Source organism: Rhipicephalus microplus, chromosome 3 (assembly GCF_043290135.1).
Source record: "Rhipicephalus microplus isolate Deutch F79 chromosome 3, USDA_Rmic, whole genome shotgun sequence".
Taxonomy (NCBI): domain Eukaryota; kingdom Metazoa; phylum Arthropoda; class Arachnida; order Ixodida; family Ixodidae; genus Rhipicephalus; species Rhipicephalus microplus.
In genome coordinates, this window is record NC_134702.1 from 138,887,785 (window position 1) to 138,906,731 (window position 18,947).

The 18,947-nt window shown below is 43.5% G+C and overlaps 1 protein-coding gene across 1 annotated transcript in view; it reads left to right on the top strand.

Annotated features, from left to right (window-relative positions):
- Positions 1-18,388, top strand: part of Atg1 (serine/threonine-protein kinase unc-51-like protein Atg1) — a 146,103-nt gene extending 127,715 nt beyond the window's left edge. Inside the window, exons 18-23 of the mRNA XM_037422083.2 lie at positions 1,642-1,832; positions 5,098-5,226; positions 5,763-6,083; positions 10,489-10,602; positions 11,319-11,409; positions 12,465-18,388. Coding sequence (XP_037277980.1) covers positions 1,642-1,832; positions 5,098-5,226; positions 5,763-6,083; positions 10,489-10,602; positions 11,319-11,409; positions 12,465-12,541 — 923 coding nt within the window. The 3' untranslated portion in view covers positions 12,542-18,388. The remainder of the gene's footprint in view (positions 1-1,641; positions 1,833-5,097; positions 5,227-5,762; positions 6,084-10,488; positions 10,603-11,318; positions 11,410-12,464) is intronic.
- Positions 18,389-18,947: the final 559 nt, after the last annotated feature.

The following is an 18,947-nucleotide window of genomic DNA, read 5'->3' on the forward strand; positions in this document are numbered from 1 at the left end:
AATTTGGCACACACATTGAGGAGAGTGCGTAGGGTGCCGATATCTACTTGAATCAGCACAACCTATCAGCTGTAAATATCTATTAATAAATTTAATGGTGGTCGAGTGGAAAAAAAAGGGTAGTTTGCTACACAGATGTTTTTTTTCATAGTTTCAAAGTTGGAGCACAATTTCTAGCTAGATATCGGCACTCTATGGCTAATAGGGAGCAAAAGGAGCCATTGAACAACTCTCTGCATGAACATTTAGTATGCGCGAAAGTTCCCGGAAAACTTATCAAGTTTCACCATTACTTGAAACACAACTCCCAAACTATTGCACTTATGTAAAAACTGATTACAGATTTGGAATCAGGAGGAAAAACTGCATCAGTGGTCCAATTTCTGAAGCTCTAAGTTGAATAACAAAAAAAAAGTGCTTTCGAGGAGCGTCTCCCCTTAAACATCGGAAATGATGAATTGACGTGACAGTAACATTTAACCTTGAAATGTGGCTGCCCTCTCGGTCGTTGGTTGCGCCCCGATGACGTATCTTGAACGCCGTGTCGCGTTGCCAAAGTGGGCGGAGTTGCAACGATGGGCTTCGGCAACGGGTGGTCAGCGGCAGCACGAAAATTTGAAACAAGCTGAAATGGATGTTCTAACCCTTGTAGCTTCCTTACCATAGCACGTGTTCGCAAAATTGTTGCGGCAGCATTTTCATCTACCAAAAGCGCGCCTATTTATCTTCATTAAAATTTTTGGACCTCGGGGTTGTTTACTGTTCCGTTAAAGGGGGACGAGGGTCTTAAAGAAAACTTCTTTATTTATTGTCCTGATGTCATGAAATTTACCATGTGTGTGTACCATTGAATTGAGATTTCAAATCTGCAAACAGATCTCAAACATCTCTATTAGGTAATTTCTTACGGGTCGTTATAATAACTCGCAATCAAAGAAATTGGTTTTCAAAACTACATGTTTCTTCTAAAAGATTCATCCCGCGGGCTAAAGCAAAGTGGATTCAAAACTGTTATTTCTTTGATCAGAAATCATTTTTAAACTTGGAAGGTAAAAATGAGCTTTCAGTTTTAGCTGATATTTATTATATAATTACAATTCTGTCAAGATTAAGAGAAAGAGAAAAGCTTTAGCCTGCAGTTCAAGTGCTGCGGAAAAGAATGATACCAAGTTTTTTGAGATATCTTCACATAAACTTGCTCAAAACATCCGTAAGACAGATTCACTTTACAAAAATAACAATGCCAGGAAAATTACATTTCCAGTTTTAAAAACATTTGCAATTTCACATATTAAGCTTTTAACAAAAAAAAATGGTATTTTGCCATAACATATTTTTTTAAAACTTACTTTCGACTGTAAATGCTTCAAATCATAACTTTTGAAAGTCAGCATTTTTCAAAATTTTGTGCCATTTTAAGACCCTCATCCCCCCTTAATGCTCTGTTGATGATGCAATATAATTACTAGTTTGCTTAAGCAGAGACACTCTTGTGGCACTCCTGGTACTAAAGAGGTTTTTATTGCTTGCAGAGGGCATTAGTAATGGGTATTTGTGAATGGATGCACTAGCCATTGTTATTCCCCTGCTTGCATCCTCAGCTGCATGTATTAATTTTAGTGTTTGACGGCTGCTGTGCAGGCTCGTACAGCCCGCCAGGCAGCATGGGTGCATTCTTTCCGGGCAGTGGGGACTGGCCGGGGGGCCGGCTGAATTCTCCGGGAGCCACGGCAGTGGCCCCGTGCTGCTTTCCTTTTGGCACTTCGCCGCCCACGGGCGAGCCACCAAACTTCGTGCCACCCCCCGAGCTGCCCCAAGAGACCCTCTTGGATGTAAGTTGTGCTTTCACTGCCTGCCGCAGCACCTAATCTGGGGCTTCCACCTGCCAGAAAAACCAACTTGTTAAAAGTTTTTCATATAATTTGCTAAGTACTCAATAACACTTGTAGCTGTGCGAGTTGGTTCATATGTCAAGGTAAATTGGTGTTTGCCAATGAAGACAGGGGCTCGTATAGCAGATAGACTGAACAGGGGCACACTTTAGTCCCTGTTCATACTATCTGTGTTCCTGTCTTTATTTGCGCACACCAGTTTGCTAAGTATAACTCTGTGATCTGCGTCTGTTGTGAGCTTGTCTGTGCAAAATGTGTGTGCAATGGCCCCATTATCAATGGGGCCATGTCGCGGTGCTTGCAAGTGTGATGTTGTGGATCAAGAAAGTGCTCTTATTGTGTGTTGGTTATTTCTATACAATGATTCTTAAAGCAGTTAGTACTCTGAAACCCTGATATAACAAACCCGGATTTAACAAAATAAATTAATATTCTTGCAACAGATGCAGTAGTAGGAACATTCCTACATAATGAATTTCTTGAAATAAAAACTTATTTTTGTGTAAGATGCAATTTCTTTATAATGAGGTATCGGTGTATTCAGTGAAAAGTAATGTATTGCTGTTCACTCTCTGAGCTCGTGTAAGGGCATTAAGATGGAAGTTCTCTTGCTTTCTTTGTTTCATGTTTTCCAGTTTAGGAATCAATCTACCACATGATGGGACTTGTAGTTTGGGTACCTAGGATTGTACCAACTACCAAAACAATTGACAGTAACGTTTTTATTCGGCGTTAGTTTAAGCTCTACCAAATATGTAATATGTACTGTAGCTGCAATACTCAAGCAGTACGAGCACACTACAGTGGAACCCCGATTCGACAACTTTCAGGGGACCATGCAGAATCGTCGTATAATCGAAAAAACTAAGAATATAGCAATGACACTCAGCCTTGCCCCCCCCAAAATGGATATAGACCGCCTCAATAAGCCCACGGCACGACCTTGTGCCTCTGCTAGAAAGGTAGAATAAATTTAAATTATTCTTGCCAGCGACTCTTGAAAGAGGTGTGAGCGAATCTCTATTCTCAAGTTTAAAACTAATTGAACCTAATGCGCATCTTTCTACCGATAAATAGTCTGAAAATTGCCTGCGCCTGAAAATGGTATCGAAACCGTGTTGCCAATAGCCTCCCGTCAAAAGAGTCGGACACTGTGTCATCGCTATCACATGATGGCGACCGACCACGAGTGTGCATAGAATGCCATCGTGTGTGACTGAGCCATGCACATAGTAACTTGTGGTCTTGTGAAGTGCAAGTAGTGATGTCCCGCTGTAAGTATGAACGTCGACGTCACGTGAAAGTAATCTTTCACATTGAAAACAGCTGCGTCGTGCCCTTATGTGTCCCCGAGCCTGTGACTGCGAGTGCGACAAAGGCAGGAGATAAGCCGTATGTCGACCAGAAATTGTTTCCATGGACCGCAAACGTGAAAATATCGGCTTTTAGGCCGGCTGGAGTTACTTTGTGTGAATAGAACTTGACTAGGCGATGGCCCAGACACGTGCACAAGGGATTGCGACGTGTGTAGAAGCGTATGAACTTCCAGGAAAACAAATTTTCCATTCTAAGAAGACATCTGTTTGGCTCTCTACTTTTCAAATCGTCAATCTAGGGGAACGAAAGTTTATATTTTGCACTCGTGAATATTTGGTCCACACTCGATTCGAGTAAAGGCGTTCTTTTTTCTTTTGGGCGAAATCTGAAATTCGTCGTAAAATGCGGGGTCAGCATGAAACTGCATCGTATAACCAAGATTTTAATACAATATTCCTATGGAGATTTTGCCGAGACCTAACCGATTCATCGTAAAATGTGGGTCGTCGCAAAACCGAGGGACATATAATCGAAGTTCCACTGTACAGGGTTGTCCACATCATCAAAAGTGAACGCTTCGTTATTATTCGAGAACTCACAGAAACTGATTTTCAATACGCTATTGGGAAAATGATTGTTGTGTTTATCAACGCCATGATTAAACATTAATAGACATTTACCTAGGGGCGCAAAATACATGTCCTAGTTTTATACCCGTGCCACACGGGCAGAAAAAATGGCATTTACCCCCGAATGCCTTCAGATTTATTGCCATTCGCGCGGTGCCACACGGGCGAACAAAATGGCATTCATCCTAATGCCATTCGAATGCCATTCGCCACCAACTGCCTTCGCCAGAACTCTGTTGACTGAGAAATGCCTACTCTCGACGACACAGCTCGCGAAGTGCGATTTACCTGAAAGTATATAAAACAAATCATATTGAGCTAAAAATGAAATTTCCCGTCTTTTATTTGCAGTAAAGTCCTGAAAAGATGCTTTGAACGTTATACGAAGAAAATAAAGTATTGATAATGAAACGCTTGTCAATTTTAGCGAAACTTTGGCAAACAAGCATGCAACACTGGTATTTTCATCGCCATCGAGTTCACTTTCTCCGCGACTTTCTCTGCTTTTTTCATCAGTTCCCACTTTGACGATTTAACGTTTTCCCACACACAAGTGCTGCCGTGAAAAAACGAACTCTGCGAACATCTTCTTCTGAGAGATGCGACAGGCGCCATTTTCTATTTACGCTGTGGATCTGACTAGTGTTGGCTTAGGTTGCTACGGTCGGCTGCAACGTTGTAAAACAAAGCAAGAAACTAAAACTTAGGACAGCGTAATACGCTTATTTCTACATTTGATGATTATCTGATGTGTATGAAGCTTGTAAATGCTTCTTAATTTTTTTATTGCTATTCACTGAATGCTCACTTGGAAGGTGCTGTGATCGACATCATCAAGTCAAATGTCATTCGCTTTGGACGTGTAGCAGCGCCGGCGAAACAAATGTCATTCGGGAACTGAAGGCCTTCGCCACCAAATGTCATTTTCTATGCCCGTGTGGCACGGGTATTAGCGGCTTGAATACTGATGTGGTGTTCACCTTCGATGTTGTAGACCCTCTACACCACAAACTTTTATAGAGGCATAAGATTGTCTAGACTGTTTATCCTTGTTTAGACTGCTTATCCTGTGGCAACATGACCAAAGTTGGACAGGGTGCTGTATTCGTGCACATAGTCCTAGCCGTGATGAATTATTTACTGTGAAAGGAACGCAGCCAAAATTTTCAAACTGGGTTGGTGTCAACAATATGGTCAAGCGGTTGAGCAAGTGCTTCTGCACATGCAATTGGATCATTGCTCCTTGTGCATTTGCGTAGCGGGAGCACAACGAGACCCTGGCGAAGCTGCACTTCATCGATGCTCTGGTGGGATGTATCGTGGAGCTGGCGCGATCCAAGGCGGAGCCTCTGGCCGCTGCCTTGACCGAGTCCATGTACTGGCGGCAGGTACGGTTCCTCTGGCAACAGAGTTTCTCTGGCTGATGTTTTAGCACATTATGATGGTGCCAGCATGCTCAACACAAAACTGCACTGTAGTTAACTGTCTTTTCCACAGTGCACACACTTTTCTCCTAATGGAAAAGTCGCTAAACCTCACGTGATCTTGGAGGCTTTCGTTCTTGCAACAATGGTCGTCTTGGCTCCTGTCTCAACCATACCAAAATGGTATGGTTTTGCTGGGAATACTAGTGTGAAATTCATATTGTGCAATTGTAAAAGTGTACAGGGGAGAGACGGACCACTGACTGCACAAATCTCTTGTGGGATGACTTCCATGTCACTACCTTTCAGCTTGTATTTGAAGCTTGTTTTGCCAGCTCAATCATTGCATAAAACAGAAACGTCAGCCGTTGTAAGAGAACCGCTGGATGCTTAGAATTTGTGTGAAGTCCCTTGCCATGGTATGCCTGATGATTTTTTATTGCAGTATTGGCGCATGAAAATACGAACGGCGAATGTCATTCTGTCCCCTTTGCACGCAGTGCTGCTCGTCTCCAGAGGAACAGGTGGCCCGTGCACTCGGTGAGGGCCATCGACGTGCCGAGCAGCTGGTGCTGTACGTACGGGCTGTGCAGCTTCTGGCCTCTGCACTCAACCTGGCCCGTGACCAGGTGGCTCAGAGGCGGCTCAGGGCATCGTCGAGTGTGCGGCAGCTCCTGCGCAACATGCAGCAGACCTTGCACCGCTGCATGGACTGCTGCCGACGGCTGTCCCAGCAGGGGGTGCTGCAGGCCTCGGCATCGACCACCTCGGTGCCCCCTCTGACGGCCGACCGGCTGCTCTACAACTATGCCATCGATATGGTGAGCCGGGCGCTCAGCGTCAGTCTCCATTTATGGACAAGTAGATACTAGGGGTGTGCGAATATTCGAAAGTTTCGAATATTCGTCGGATATTAAATTCGCACTATTCGTATTCGATTCGAAAAAAGTGTATTCGGAAAGTTCGAATATTCGAATCACTTCGAATATTCGACAATATGGAATATTTGATTGGATTATCATGCAGAAAATAACTCTTCTTTAATATTTCTGCTGGGTTCAGACATATTAAAACGTTGCCCAGAGGGGCGATAAGCGTCGGAAGTGCACGGAGGCACTATGTCGGCCAGCGACGGTCAACAATCAGCAGCAAAGTTGGCATTCGTGTAAACGTATTGCACGCTTTTCTTATGCCGCCGTAACGTGGTGCACTACCACACGTTCACTATGCGGGACCTCGTGTGCAGGAACGAAGCTTAACCGTTGCCGCGTTGTTTCATCAAAACATCGCTTGATAACGCACGACCGTGCACGCGCGTGCTGAAGCAGAAACTTCGTCACCGTCGGCAAACGCTTCGGTTACATACATACAACATACATACATATACATACAACATAATAACATACATACAACATAATAAGTGACAAAAAGAGTTCTAGTGGTAATTTGTACCATGACGTCGCATTTATTTTCTTTTTCGAGGAAGTTCCGCACGTGAGCAGTCGCACAGTTATACAACAAGCTCGAAAGCGGTTAGTCCCAACTCGGGAATTTATTGCTAAGTTATGTCGTATATCGGCAAGTATGCATTAAATAACTTGGGCTGCATTCTAAACATATTGAATATATGAAACGGTAATCATGCGCCGACCTTTCAGTTTTATATATCTGTATATGCATATAAATATTTTTCGTGCTGGCCACCAGAGCGCATGAGTAGTGGTAGTGCGCCATGTAGTGCACAGTGCTACGTTAGTAGGGTCAGCGGCATTGGCTAGTGCTGTTAGCCGCTACGATCAGTTCTGCTAGCTGCCATAAGTGTCATGGCAGATAGCGGAGGCTATGACGACTCGCCTGCGAAACGGAGGAACAATCAAGACACGGGCCGAAACGAAGGGAAAGAAGTGCTATCTGGAAGCACTTTGTGAAGACATCGTCGTCGTTGGCGCAGTGCAAGACATGCGGCGCAACACTTAAAACGCCGACGGGTACGACTAGTCCTCTTGTTAACCATCTAAAACAGCACCCAACCGCGATGGAGTACCGGATGACTGCAGCAGGTGCGCCGGAGAAAGACCAGTCAATGATATTTGATTTTGTGCACCGTACTGACCCTTTGTCGGAAAAGAAAACTCAAGCACTCAATGCCAAGGTGGCTGCCATGGTAGCGCTTGATTTGCAACCATATAGTTTTGTTGAAGCCCGCGGATTTGAGGAACTCATGGCAGAGGCTGTGCCTAACTATCGCCTACTGTCGCGCACCACGCTTTCACGTACCCTTGTTCCGCGCTTGTTTGATGACACACGGAAGAAAGTGAAGGACGAGCTCAGCAGTGCTTTTGAAGGGGGAACATCTACAGTCACCTTTACCAGCGACATGTGGACATCACGCGCCGAGAGTTATGTGAGCTTCACTTGCCACCTTCTCACTCCAAGATTTAGGATGAAGCGGTTCACGCTTAACACTCGCCACATGGAACTTGTTAGCCACTCCGCCGAAAACATTGGGCAAATGCTTGTCGAGATGTGCGCGGAATGGGAAATACCGGATGGCTGCCGCAAATACATCGCCACAGATAACGGATGCAACATCCGTGCCGCGGTCAGAAGGCTCCCGTGGACTGAGCGTGCGTGTTTCGCCCACACCCTGCAGCTAGCAATTCATGATGCAATCTCCAACACACCGTCAATTGACCGTCTGTGCAAGAAAGTGAGGCACATCGTGGGCCACTATAAGCACAGCTCGTCTGCGCAAAAGAGATTAGATGAGTACCAGAAGAAGATGGGCAAGGATCCACTTCGTCTGGTGCAAGATGTAGATACGAGGTGGAACAGCCAATACCTAATGCTGTCCCGCCTCTTGGACTTGAAGGAGGCTGTCTCTGTTGAGCTGGCAACGTCACATTGCAGCATTGATGGTCTCTGCTCAGCAGAATGGAAAGAGGCTCTTGAATATCTGGATGCACTGAAGCCCTTATATGATGCAACTGTGATAACTAGTGCAGACAAATACCCATCACTTTCCACTCTGATACCAATTATTTTTGGTATGCTAAGTTGCCTCAGCAACTTTAGCGGCACAACAGGCTTTCATAAGGAACTGGCAAGGTCTCTCAATACCAGATTCCTCTTATATACCGAGGACAAAGAAGCATGCTAGGCTATGTTTTTGGACCCACGCTTCAAGTCAACGGTATTCAGAAACAACAAACAAAAGTTGGTGTGGCTGAAAGATCTGGTGCTTCAGGATGTTGCCCTATGCCCTGCTGTGGAAGTCGTGCAGCCAGCAGCAAAAATGCAGGAGCCACAACAGTGTGTGCAGCCATCCTCTGAAGTTTGGAGTGCATTTCATAATCTTGCCAATAATCAAGTACCAAGTACACCACTGTCTACTTCAGAATGGGAAATTAAAGCGTATTCTGAAGAAGCCCTACTGAAGAAAGACAGTGACCCATGTGACTGGTGGCGGACTGTGAGCACCTTCAGATACCCCAGTCTGGCAAAGCTTTGCCCCAAGTACTTGCCCATACCAGCCACTTCAGTTCCAAACGAGCGTGCCTTTTCAGTGGCAGGGGAGGTTGTCTCTGTTCGGAGGGAGTGCCTCCTGCCTGATCATGTGGAGCAACTCATATTCCTCCATGATAACATGTAGTCATTATGTTTCATGATAACAGCTAGTCATTACTTGCATTGTGTTCCAAATAACAGTGTATGTTGTGTTAACAGACAGGCTGTTGTGTATTATTTTAGATAAATACATCTTAAATTATTGTTACTGTAGAGGCATTTGTCCTTTGATATTCGATATTCGAACATGAATATTCGTATTCGGTTCGTATTCGAAAGATTTCATATTCGCACACCCCTAGAGATACTTGTTGTCGCGAATATCTTGTTGGTGACAACATGAGATAAAATGTCAGCTCTTCCTATAACTACATTATCTGTCCTTCCCACAGGGAAATTGCACATGTGCTCCATTCAGTAATGCTCACATTCTTGTGACGTCAAGCATGTCTCTGGTCTTTCAGATATTTCACTTGACCACGCAGACACACATTTGTGTCGCTGATATTTGGCTGATATGTCTCGCACATCCTGGTAAATTCCATTGAGGATTCTGACACATCTACTCATGGAAACACAATACACTCCAACCTCATTATAACAGTTGCATATTGCATAAAAATTGGTTCGTTGTATCCGAAAATTCGTTATAGAGGTTTATTCCTAACACTGTCCATTGCAAGACTTTTTTTCATTTAGTTTGTTATAACCAATATTTTGTTATATTCAGTTTCGTTATATTGACGTTTGAGTGTATTTCAAATAACAAAGATGAACCTAACTCTTAATGTGCATAGTGCTTACATAGGCTTAGAAAAAAACCGCTTGTGCATGCTGGTTTCCGCTCCAACCGTGACTCACTTAGATGCGAAGGGCATGCGCTTGGTGGTTTGTGGACAGAACCTGTATGTTTCGTTAGGTTGTAAAAGAGTAGTGTTGGGTGCAATTGTCAAAACAGCTGTTCAGCATAGTCCTTGAAGACCCTCACCCATTCTTTCTCTCCTTACGCTTTCTTTATTTTGTCCCTGTGCCCAATATACATGTAGCAGTATCAGTGAAATCTTAGCTGCAGCGGAGTTCGTTGTTGCAGAGTTCGGCTGTAATTATCAAACAAAGATACGCACAATTATTTTAGTAATGACTCTCTTTATGAGTGATTACCCGACAATACTTCTCACAGAAAGCTGCTTCTTACCTTACAGCAATGAGTGAGCCCGTTCCTGAATTTTCGTTGTTTGAATAAATGTACTTTCTATTTTATTTTTTCACTCTGTCCTGTATCATGCTAACAGTTTTATTTTTTTAATTCAAGTTATTGTAATAACTTGAAAGTTTCGTGAAGTTACATTTGCTGACATTTCCAATAAATGCGACGACTTGTGTGCAACTGCACCCTCTGCATCTGCTCCAGTGGTCGTGGAGTTTTGCTGTGAAACGTGAGGCCACGTATATAATTCCTGGCTGTCAGAAGAGATGCCCCACTCAAGGAGGCGGAGCTTGTGCAGACTTTGGTTGTTTAGATATGAATGCCGATTAACGAACTGCCTGCTGATGAAATTCATTCGTAGCTTTCACCGCAGCAGCTGTAGTGCCCCGTGCAGTTGTTTTTTATGTTGAATTCATTGACTAGATTACTGAACGGCGTCTCTTTCCACGCAGTGCCAGACGGCTGCTATGGGTGAGCTGTATGTTCACACGGACGAGTACAACGGTGCCCTGGACGGCACGTCGAGTGAACACAGCCGCGAAGCAGTCACCAGTACCCTTACCGAGGCAAGTGTGCCTCTGTCAAAACTGGCTAGCATGTGCTTCAGCTTGCTGAGCATAAATTGGCCCAATAAGGGGCCAGATGGTTTATTATTCATTGTATCTTTTACAGTTTTTGCGTCGTCAGCCACAGAGTGCTACATTTTACCCTACTACCATATTTATACACATATTAATAAGTACCTGTGAAATTATGTGCTCTGCCATTGTTTGGTGGTAAGAGGTTGTAAATATTGCATTTTTTTTTTTACAAATTGGATAGAAATAGCTTTGTTCTCAATGTAATTGAATAATTTAAAATTGTCAGGTGCTTGCTTAAGCAGTATATATTTATTTTACCATATAGTTAGGTTGAAAACAATGCACTAGCCGACTACTAGCTCAGAATTTATAATTGCATATGAAATGAACACTAGGTGTATTTGCCTACAAACATCTCATTGTGCTAAAGTGTTGTGCTTGCGCCTTTGATGGCTAAGGTTTAGAAGTGATTGTCACTGCACCTATTCCTAGTTTTTCTATTATCGACTCATCCAATTTGTTTGATCTGGTTACCACTGTAGGAGGTTTCTGAAGCTAATCCAATGTATGTGAAACTCGAAGGATCTACAGTACTTCAGGATAGCATTTCTGCACTTCTATTTGCTAGTTTTGTTGCCGAGGCACGGACATTACCTCGAGCAAGCGCTGACCGAGCTGTGGCATTTTCTCTTACTGTGCAGTGCTTTCGGCGCTACCAGACGGCCCAGATCTTGCTGCACAGCTTGGCACAGCAAGTGGAAAACGACGACGACAGGGCATTGCTCAACCGATGTGAGTGCCTTGCCTCACTTTATTTCTGAGCACACGCTACCACTCCTCTGCCCTACCGAGCCAATTTAGTCTGAATCCATGATCGTATAAGACCAAGCTTGTACACACGAGGAAGTTGCAGGGTACTTAAAACATCTCTTATTACCTGAGGCAAGAAATGTGTTTTTCTTCGCGACTGTACAACAGAACCTCATTGGTGCGTTCCCGTTCAGTAAAATTTTTTGTTGCCAACATTCGTGATATCACGTGAAACTGCGCAGTTTATCAGTGAAAGTGTATTGCATGTTTGAATGTTTTACTGGATGTTGTGTTTTTCTTGCTTTATTTTTTACATAACGAGGTTGTTGTGTACTGAGTAGGGTGTCTCTGTACCCTTGTTTATGGACCTGTAACATTCGTTGTTGCACAGTCACTGGCATTAGGCGAGTCATACTCGGAGACTTGTATTATAGATGTGGCGTGTTATTGGAATTGCTGCCTCAAAGAAACATTGGTTTAGCGCAGTCTAAGAAAATGCAATTCTCATAAACAGAACTGCTACTTAAATGGACCAACCATATCTTATATGACTGGTTTCATACTAGAATTCTCCACCTCTGTTCATTTCTCAGTAAACGGAGCTCGAACGGAATATATTTCCCAAGTTCCTTCATATTTCATTTTAATGAGTCAGCTGTGCTCGAACTGTGCACCTTTGTCCATTTCACTGTAAACGGAACTCTTGTTAAACTGTACATATTTCCAACGTTCCTTCAGGTTTTATTCAGTGAGTCTGCTGCACCACTTCTGTTCATTGGTCAGTGTATGAATGAAACTCATGTTAATTGGAGAACATTTTATACTGGTCCTTCAGGTTTCGGTCAATATGAGCCCTTTTTCTATGATATTTCTCTTTTGCTTTTGTAATAGTTAGCAGAATACCCAGTGAAATAAAGGTAGACGAGCCAACTGTCTAAGCTGGTATAGCAACCTGTTTATCTGTGTTTGTTATTTTATGGTTTGCCTGTCAATCTCGTTAACATACGCTAAGCTGTGCACTCCATCTTGAATTGCAGACAAGGACGCGGTGGAGAAGCGGCTCTACGTACTCCAGAGCGAAGGCCTCGTGTGCGCCTACGACTCCAGCTGTTGAGGAGGAAGCATGGTGCACCGTTCCTCAGCCTCCCTTGTGTCAGCCCCTCCTTGCGTGACATTGTGGTGCGTTTGCGCTGCTGCTGCCTGCCCTGACAAGTCGCCGTGCCTGATGGTGGTCGCTTCGGATGGACTTCAGCGACCTTGTTCATTTCTTCATTAGTTTCATCATCGCCCTCCAAGCTTCCTGTGTGTGTGTGCGTTTTTTTTTTTTTTCAAGGTCTATTTTTAGTGTTACAAGAGCAGGGCTTTTTCTCATGGACTCTTGCAAAGACATTACTCACTCACGACTCATGCGTGACTTTTCTTTTCTCATTTCTGCATTCTTCATTTGTCATCCTAGCAACAAAAAATTAAAAAAAAATTGCTGCACAAACTTCAGTTTCTTCAACGCTTTGGCAGTTCCTTTAATTAAGTGGCACCCTGGCCCTAGATCTCGTTTTCTGCACCGTATTGTTGCGGTCGCGAGATCCCTGACACAAAAAAAAAAGGGGGAGGGACCACAAATGGGCGAGGGCTTTTTTTTTTTCCTTTCTTGCCTGTGTTTGCTGTACGAGACGTCTAAAAGTTGTGCAAGAGCTGCTGTTTACCTAAGGTGTTGGCAACTAAGCAACTTTTTGTGGTAATGCTAATGTAAGGATGTCATCGAACACATGTACAACTTCTGCAAACACTTGTTGGCCTCCCACTTTTGTTACCTAGCTGAAATAACGAATTTCGCTGATTAACATGCTTAAGGTGGCAGGTTACGCACCGACTAGCATGCTAATGGGCACACCTGTCTGCCTAGCTAGTGTATGCACCAAATCACACTTTTCATATCCTCTATTCTTACAAGTAGTCTATTCCTAAACTCAATCCCACAGTTGTTCGTTTGCAACGCTTGGTTTATTTTGCTCTTTCAGTCGTTCTCGGTGCATACCTTGCAATCGGATAGTTTGCAGAGTACCGACTTTCTCTCTGTTGGTACCTGATACCGCTTTTTTTAGGCCTTGCTGCAATAGTAGAAAACGGGTGTGTTACAAATAAGTAGCTTTTTTTTCAAAAGGGGCCAAATCCAAAACCGAAACATGCCAAGTAAGGCTGTATTGGCACATACATACTTTCAACTTTTCTTGAAAACAGTAATAATAAAGTAATGTTGTCAATTTATTAGTGATGTGTGTAGAGGAATGTTTAGACTATGTATGTTCCTGTAGAGCCTTATTTGAGCTAGTTGTAGTTTTGCATCTGGCCCATTTCGAAAAATAAGCTCCTCAAACGCTGTGGCTACCACGTCGAAGTTCCACAAGTGTGGAACGTGTGCTGTCTAATTTACCCCCCTCCCAACCCTCCCAGACCCTTGTCTTCTCATTGCCTTCAATCATGGAGCTTACCCCTTCCCTAATTTATTTACCTTACCCAAGTTTTTCTAGTACCCGAGAGAGCTGTTCTCTAAAGAAGTTGTGATAAAAACAACCCTTACCCCCACACGGCAAAGGGGAGAATCGCATCCGGCAATTCATGACATTCTGTAAAAAAAGTGTTGCGCCCTTTGAAACATGCCTTTGTCACGCGGAAGTAATCGCCCATAATTTTTGCATGCACTCGCATTCTAATCCTCTGTGTTGTTAGTGCTCAGTGTCTGCGTCAATCAGTGACATGTACCATTACGCATTCAGTCAAACTTCAATGTAACAAATGCAGATGTAACAAATCATTATAGTCTTGCCATCAATATAATCTCGCGGTACACACGTGTTTGTAATGAAGTATGAGCATATGTAGCAAAGCCACTTTCGTATCTGATGCTTCTTGTTTTGAGGCTCGACTTTAGCCTGCCTCAGACCCCCCTCCCCTCTCGGGAAGCTTTTTCCAAGAAACGAAAATAAAGGTGGACCTGCATGCTCTAAATAGGCTGGTTATTCCTATGGGACAAGGGCAGACCTCGAAGAAAGTGTAGCTTTCCGTTTTTCCTTCAAGAATGTAGGTTGTGGACCAAAGTGACCATAGGTGGTGCTTAAGGATGTCGATTTCCCTGCTGCTGTGTAGGTGACTAGTCAGATTGCCTGAGTGAGGATTGAGAGTGGATTCCCTTGAAAAACAATTGACAGTCGAACCGCTTGGGTTTCGGGCCAAAAGCCATGAGGAGAGAAATTGTGCGGCAAAATCTTTGCTCTGCTAATTACCCGACGTGCCTGCAGACGTTGTCTATTCGCCACTCGTCCTGTTTCATTATCTCTCTACTCGCCCGTTTACCTTCATATGCTTGCTGCTGCTGATTGGTTTCTGCAACAAATAAATGCCAATATGAATGAACATTATAAGAACATCAAGTCTAAACATTGTTGCTCCCTTCAAAAATATATGTAATAATTAAAACAGTGTACCCGAGTCAACGCTTCTTTCACATGTACCTTTCATGTTGCAGTGGGCCTTTAATGTTTTGTTTATTGTCACATTTTCTTAAGTGAAAGCACAATTTCGCACTTCTGTTGACAGGTTTAGACGCATGCTCGTATTTTTTATGTTAATGCCACGGTGCATTGTGATTGCAGCGTATAAAGGCCCACAAGTTTTGTCAGGTAGTTCTTTCTTTTTTTGTCGGCTCATTTCGAAGCCTTTCTGAGCAGCTCAGAGTAATTTAGCAGAGCCTCATGGCTTTTGGCACTGTCAAATCTGTGACTGAAGTGAGGATGTGGTGTGGAAGGTATTGCAATGTTTAGTGAGCTCGTTTGTCGGAAATTTCATTTTTGCGTTTCCTTGTTTTACCACGCTTCCGTGGTGTGGTTGCACTGCTGAGGCATACGATGGTATTGGCAATAATCGTGTGTCTCGTAAGAACGGCATCAAAACAGTTTGCACACTTGGTTTTTCTCGACTGTTTATCCCTCGTACCCTATTCTGCATGGCATGCTAACTTTAACCAATGTTTTTATAGGGCGCACGCCATAAGTAGTTAGTAGTTAAAGGTCGGCAGAGCATTGTAGTGTTTCATGACAATCCTGGCCGTTTTGTGGCTCGGGTTTGCGTGGGGTGCATGTGTGCATATTGCTTCTTGAAAGCACTTGACAAGATGCAGGCAGGCTCTCAAGGGAAGAAATATAATGTATCTGAGAATATAGGGAGCTTTCCTAGTGGCTTGCAGCATTGCCTCAAATGAGACGTACTACAAAGGCTGTCATTTCTGGTCATGACAGTTGGGTAAAACTACGTGTATACCGACAGTGCAGGGGGATGTTTCTGTTTCGCCATTACGTACAACAGTTGACGAGAGAGAGACCAAGTTCATTTATGAGTGACACTCGTAACATCATTGTAAGCCAAGTTGTGGTTGGGGAAAATTGCTTTGAGTGCTCTTCAGGAGGAGTTACCAGAGCAAGGACATGCCTAACAAACGTTAGGGGCTGATGGAAGACATCGTGTTGTATATTATTAGCGCTCTTGTATCGACATCAACACGTATCAAGCAAAAAAAAAGCAAGAAAAAAAAAGGAAAGTTATTCCTGTGGAACGTTGAGCCTTTTCCAACATTTTTTCATGCCACTGCTCTTGTTTACTGCAAGCTTTGGCTCATGGGCGTATATGGTTTCGGAATGGTTGTGTAGCGGAAATACCAAAGTGTGCAAACGGTGAAATGTAATGTACGGTGTGCCTGCTTTTCATTTCTATACAATGTATGAGATACGCACGCTGATTATCTTATACTGGTGGTAGGCTTGTTTTCCATTTTTAAAACGGTGTTGCCACTAGTGTGTATTTGGCTGTGTAGCTATGTGCTTAGGTGTGTAGGCACACACCAGCAATCGATGCCTTGGGGACGGAGTTCCAGTTCTCTGTGGGTGGACTGCAACAGTCTATTGTAGCGTGGCATCTTGAAAGAGTTTGTAGAAAAGCTGTGCGCTCTGTACTGGTAGTGGGGTTCCTATGTTGCAGTGTTCTAGTACTTGCCGTTGTTTCTCATAAAGGCTTTAAGGTGGTGTTTGTTAGGCTGGGCTTCAGATCACACTAGCCTTCTGTATGTCGTAGGTAGCTTTGTGCGCAAGCACTTCGTAAGCCCGATAGAGCAGTCATTCCTGTAGTTACAAATCAGTGGGTCACTAAATTTTTTTTCGCGCTTTTAATGATTTTTAACGTTCGCATCCCCTTCATGATTTTACTGTGGAGGTCACCAGAGGTGTGTTATTCATGTCTGTGTGTGATAGCCTTGTGTGTGTAAGCCGTTTCATGACAGTTTGATGCCTACAGAAGCAGCACGACTTCATAGTAGGCGGGTACTTTTACAGGAAAGGTGAGAAAATAAGAAAAAAAATACAAAAAAGCTGTAGTCTCTGTTTGTGAATGTCTTTGGAAGAAAGTGTTGTGATATTTACTCATTGCTGCTATACATACAACTATAAATAAACGCGCCTGGTTGTGCTACACACAGATAGACGTAAGTGATGCTGGACGTAGATGAAGAATCCTTGCTGTACAGCTTTTCTCCTTTTTGCATTCGGAACTACGCTTGCCGTACGCTGGCCGGTTGGAATATGTATGCATGGTAGTTGTGTTGACAGTGCTTCATTGCGGATGGGTCTCCCGTTATTCAGAAGGCCAGCCCTTTTTCCTTATGGGCACTTACTCTCTACTTGCTGGTTCATGGCTAGAGGTTTTTCCCATAAGGTGTAGTTCTCGTTTAGATTGGGTAAACTGCAGACAGTGGAATATACCATCTCTCATGTCGCTCACAAAAATTGTCTGCAGCGAAAGTTACCTCTCCAGGTAGCGTGCCTCTGCTGAGCTCATTGGGATTATTCTTTGTCATTTGTCGATTGGGGGGCTCTGATGTCTTTTATACAGAACAGCAGCTGATTACACCTTACCCCCGGAAACTTGATTCTCGCAAGGAAGGTTCTTGCCGGTCACCTTTCTTAGCAAAACACTTGGAACCACGTTTACTTGCATTAAGGGATTAAACACTTGGGAGTCTTGATTTATACAAACAAAGCAGGCATTTTTTTTTTAGTAATACTTCGAACTTTCCACACAGACTATAGCACAATGAAGGAATTGTTTGCAGTTCACCTTGTTTCTCCACAAAAAGCGGACAGGATTTTCAAGGTTTTATCCACTAGTCTGGGCTGTACCTGAGTAACTGGCTGCTTTTGCATGCCCCAATGCCTTCTCTAATTATTAGCAAGTGCATTTAAATAGAGCACTGCATATACCTAACTTTTGCTTTTTCTGTTCAATGAACTCTATCCAGACGCTCGCATGTGGGTGGCCCTCGCGAGTTCTAAATGCACTTCATTGAAAAAAAAAAGAACGAGTGAATGATGTCGTGGTTTGGTTGGGGAAAGACTCGGCAATTTGCTGTACGTTTAACTGTACATAGCTGTGTATACACGCGACTTTTCTGTTTTTTTGTTTGTTTTTAGAATGTCTGTACATAGGCTTTGTTGGCTGCCATGTGAAAAAAACATATATATATATATAAATGGAGTGAAATAAGAAAAAAAAGACCCCATTGCACTTTGGCACTGGACTGATCGATGCGTTTCGTGGGGACAAGCTTACGCGCAACATACACATCTGCTGGGCAGTTTGTATTTGTATATTTTGGTTTGTTCGAGCTATTTTTGTCAATGCGTGTGCTCGTTATAGTGACTGCATCTTACTGGAGGTGTTGCAAACTGAACCATAGTGTGCTTGTATACTGTGCAAGTTTTATTTTCATTTACTTTTATTTAGTTTCCTTCTGATGTGTACCGATACACTTCGAAATACACACACAGAAAAGAAAAGCTTGAAAAGCTTAAAATTCCTTCATATTCTTTTTAATCTTGTACAGCTGTTTGTAATAAAAAAGTTTTTCTGCTGCCTGTAACCTGTTTTGTTTTGCTGGGCTCCATAAGTGACAATGTGGTTCGTAGGTCACAGCAGTAGACATGCAGCAGTTGCAGTTAATGCACGACAAAAACAACTACGTGGTCCATGATTTTAGTGCTTAGCTGCAAACTCTGCACTTAGTTGGGGTTGCATAGCACAATTGATGGAACTAATCGAAGCGCACCTCATCAGCCACTATGCCCGACTTTTGCAATCTGAAATGGGAAGGTTGCTCCTTCAGCACCTCAAAATCAACCTCACAGGACACACCACCTCTACAATATCGCCCCTGAACACATTAGCGACAGTCTGACAGTCTCTTGATACCGCCATTGCCTAAAAATACCGATGCCATCCATAATCACGACCGGCGGATAGCCAGAGTTAGATCACTTCATAAGCGCAACGCATCTTCGACTCCGGTCGCTTATGTCAGTGCCGCAGAATACTCCCATCGTCCTGCCTTTGCGGTGGCAGTATTAGGCAATGCCCAGAAATTGCTTTGTAGCGCCACTTTTGACCGAGTGGCTCAACCGATCGAGGGGAAAGCAGCGATT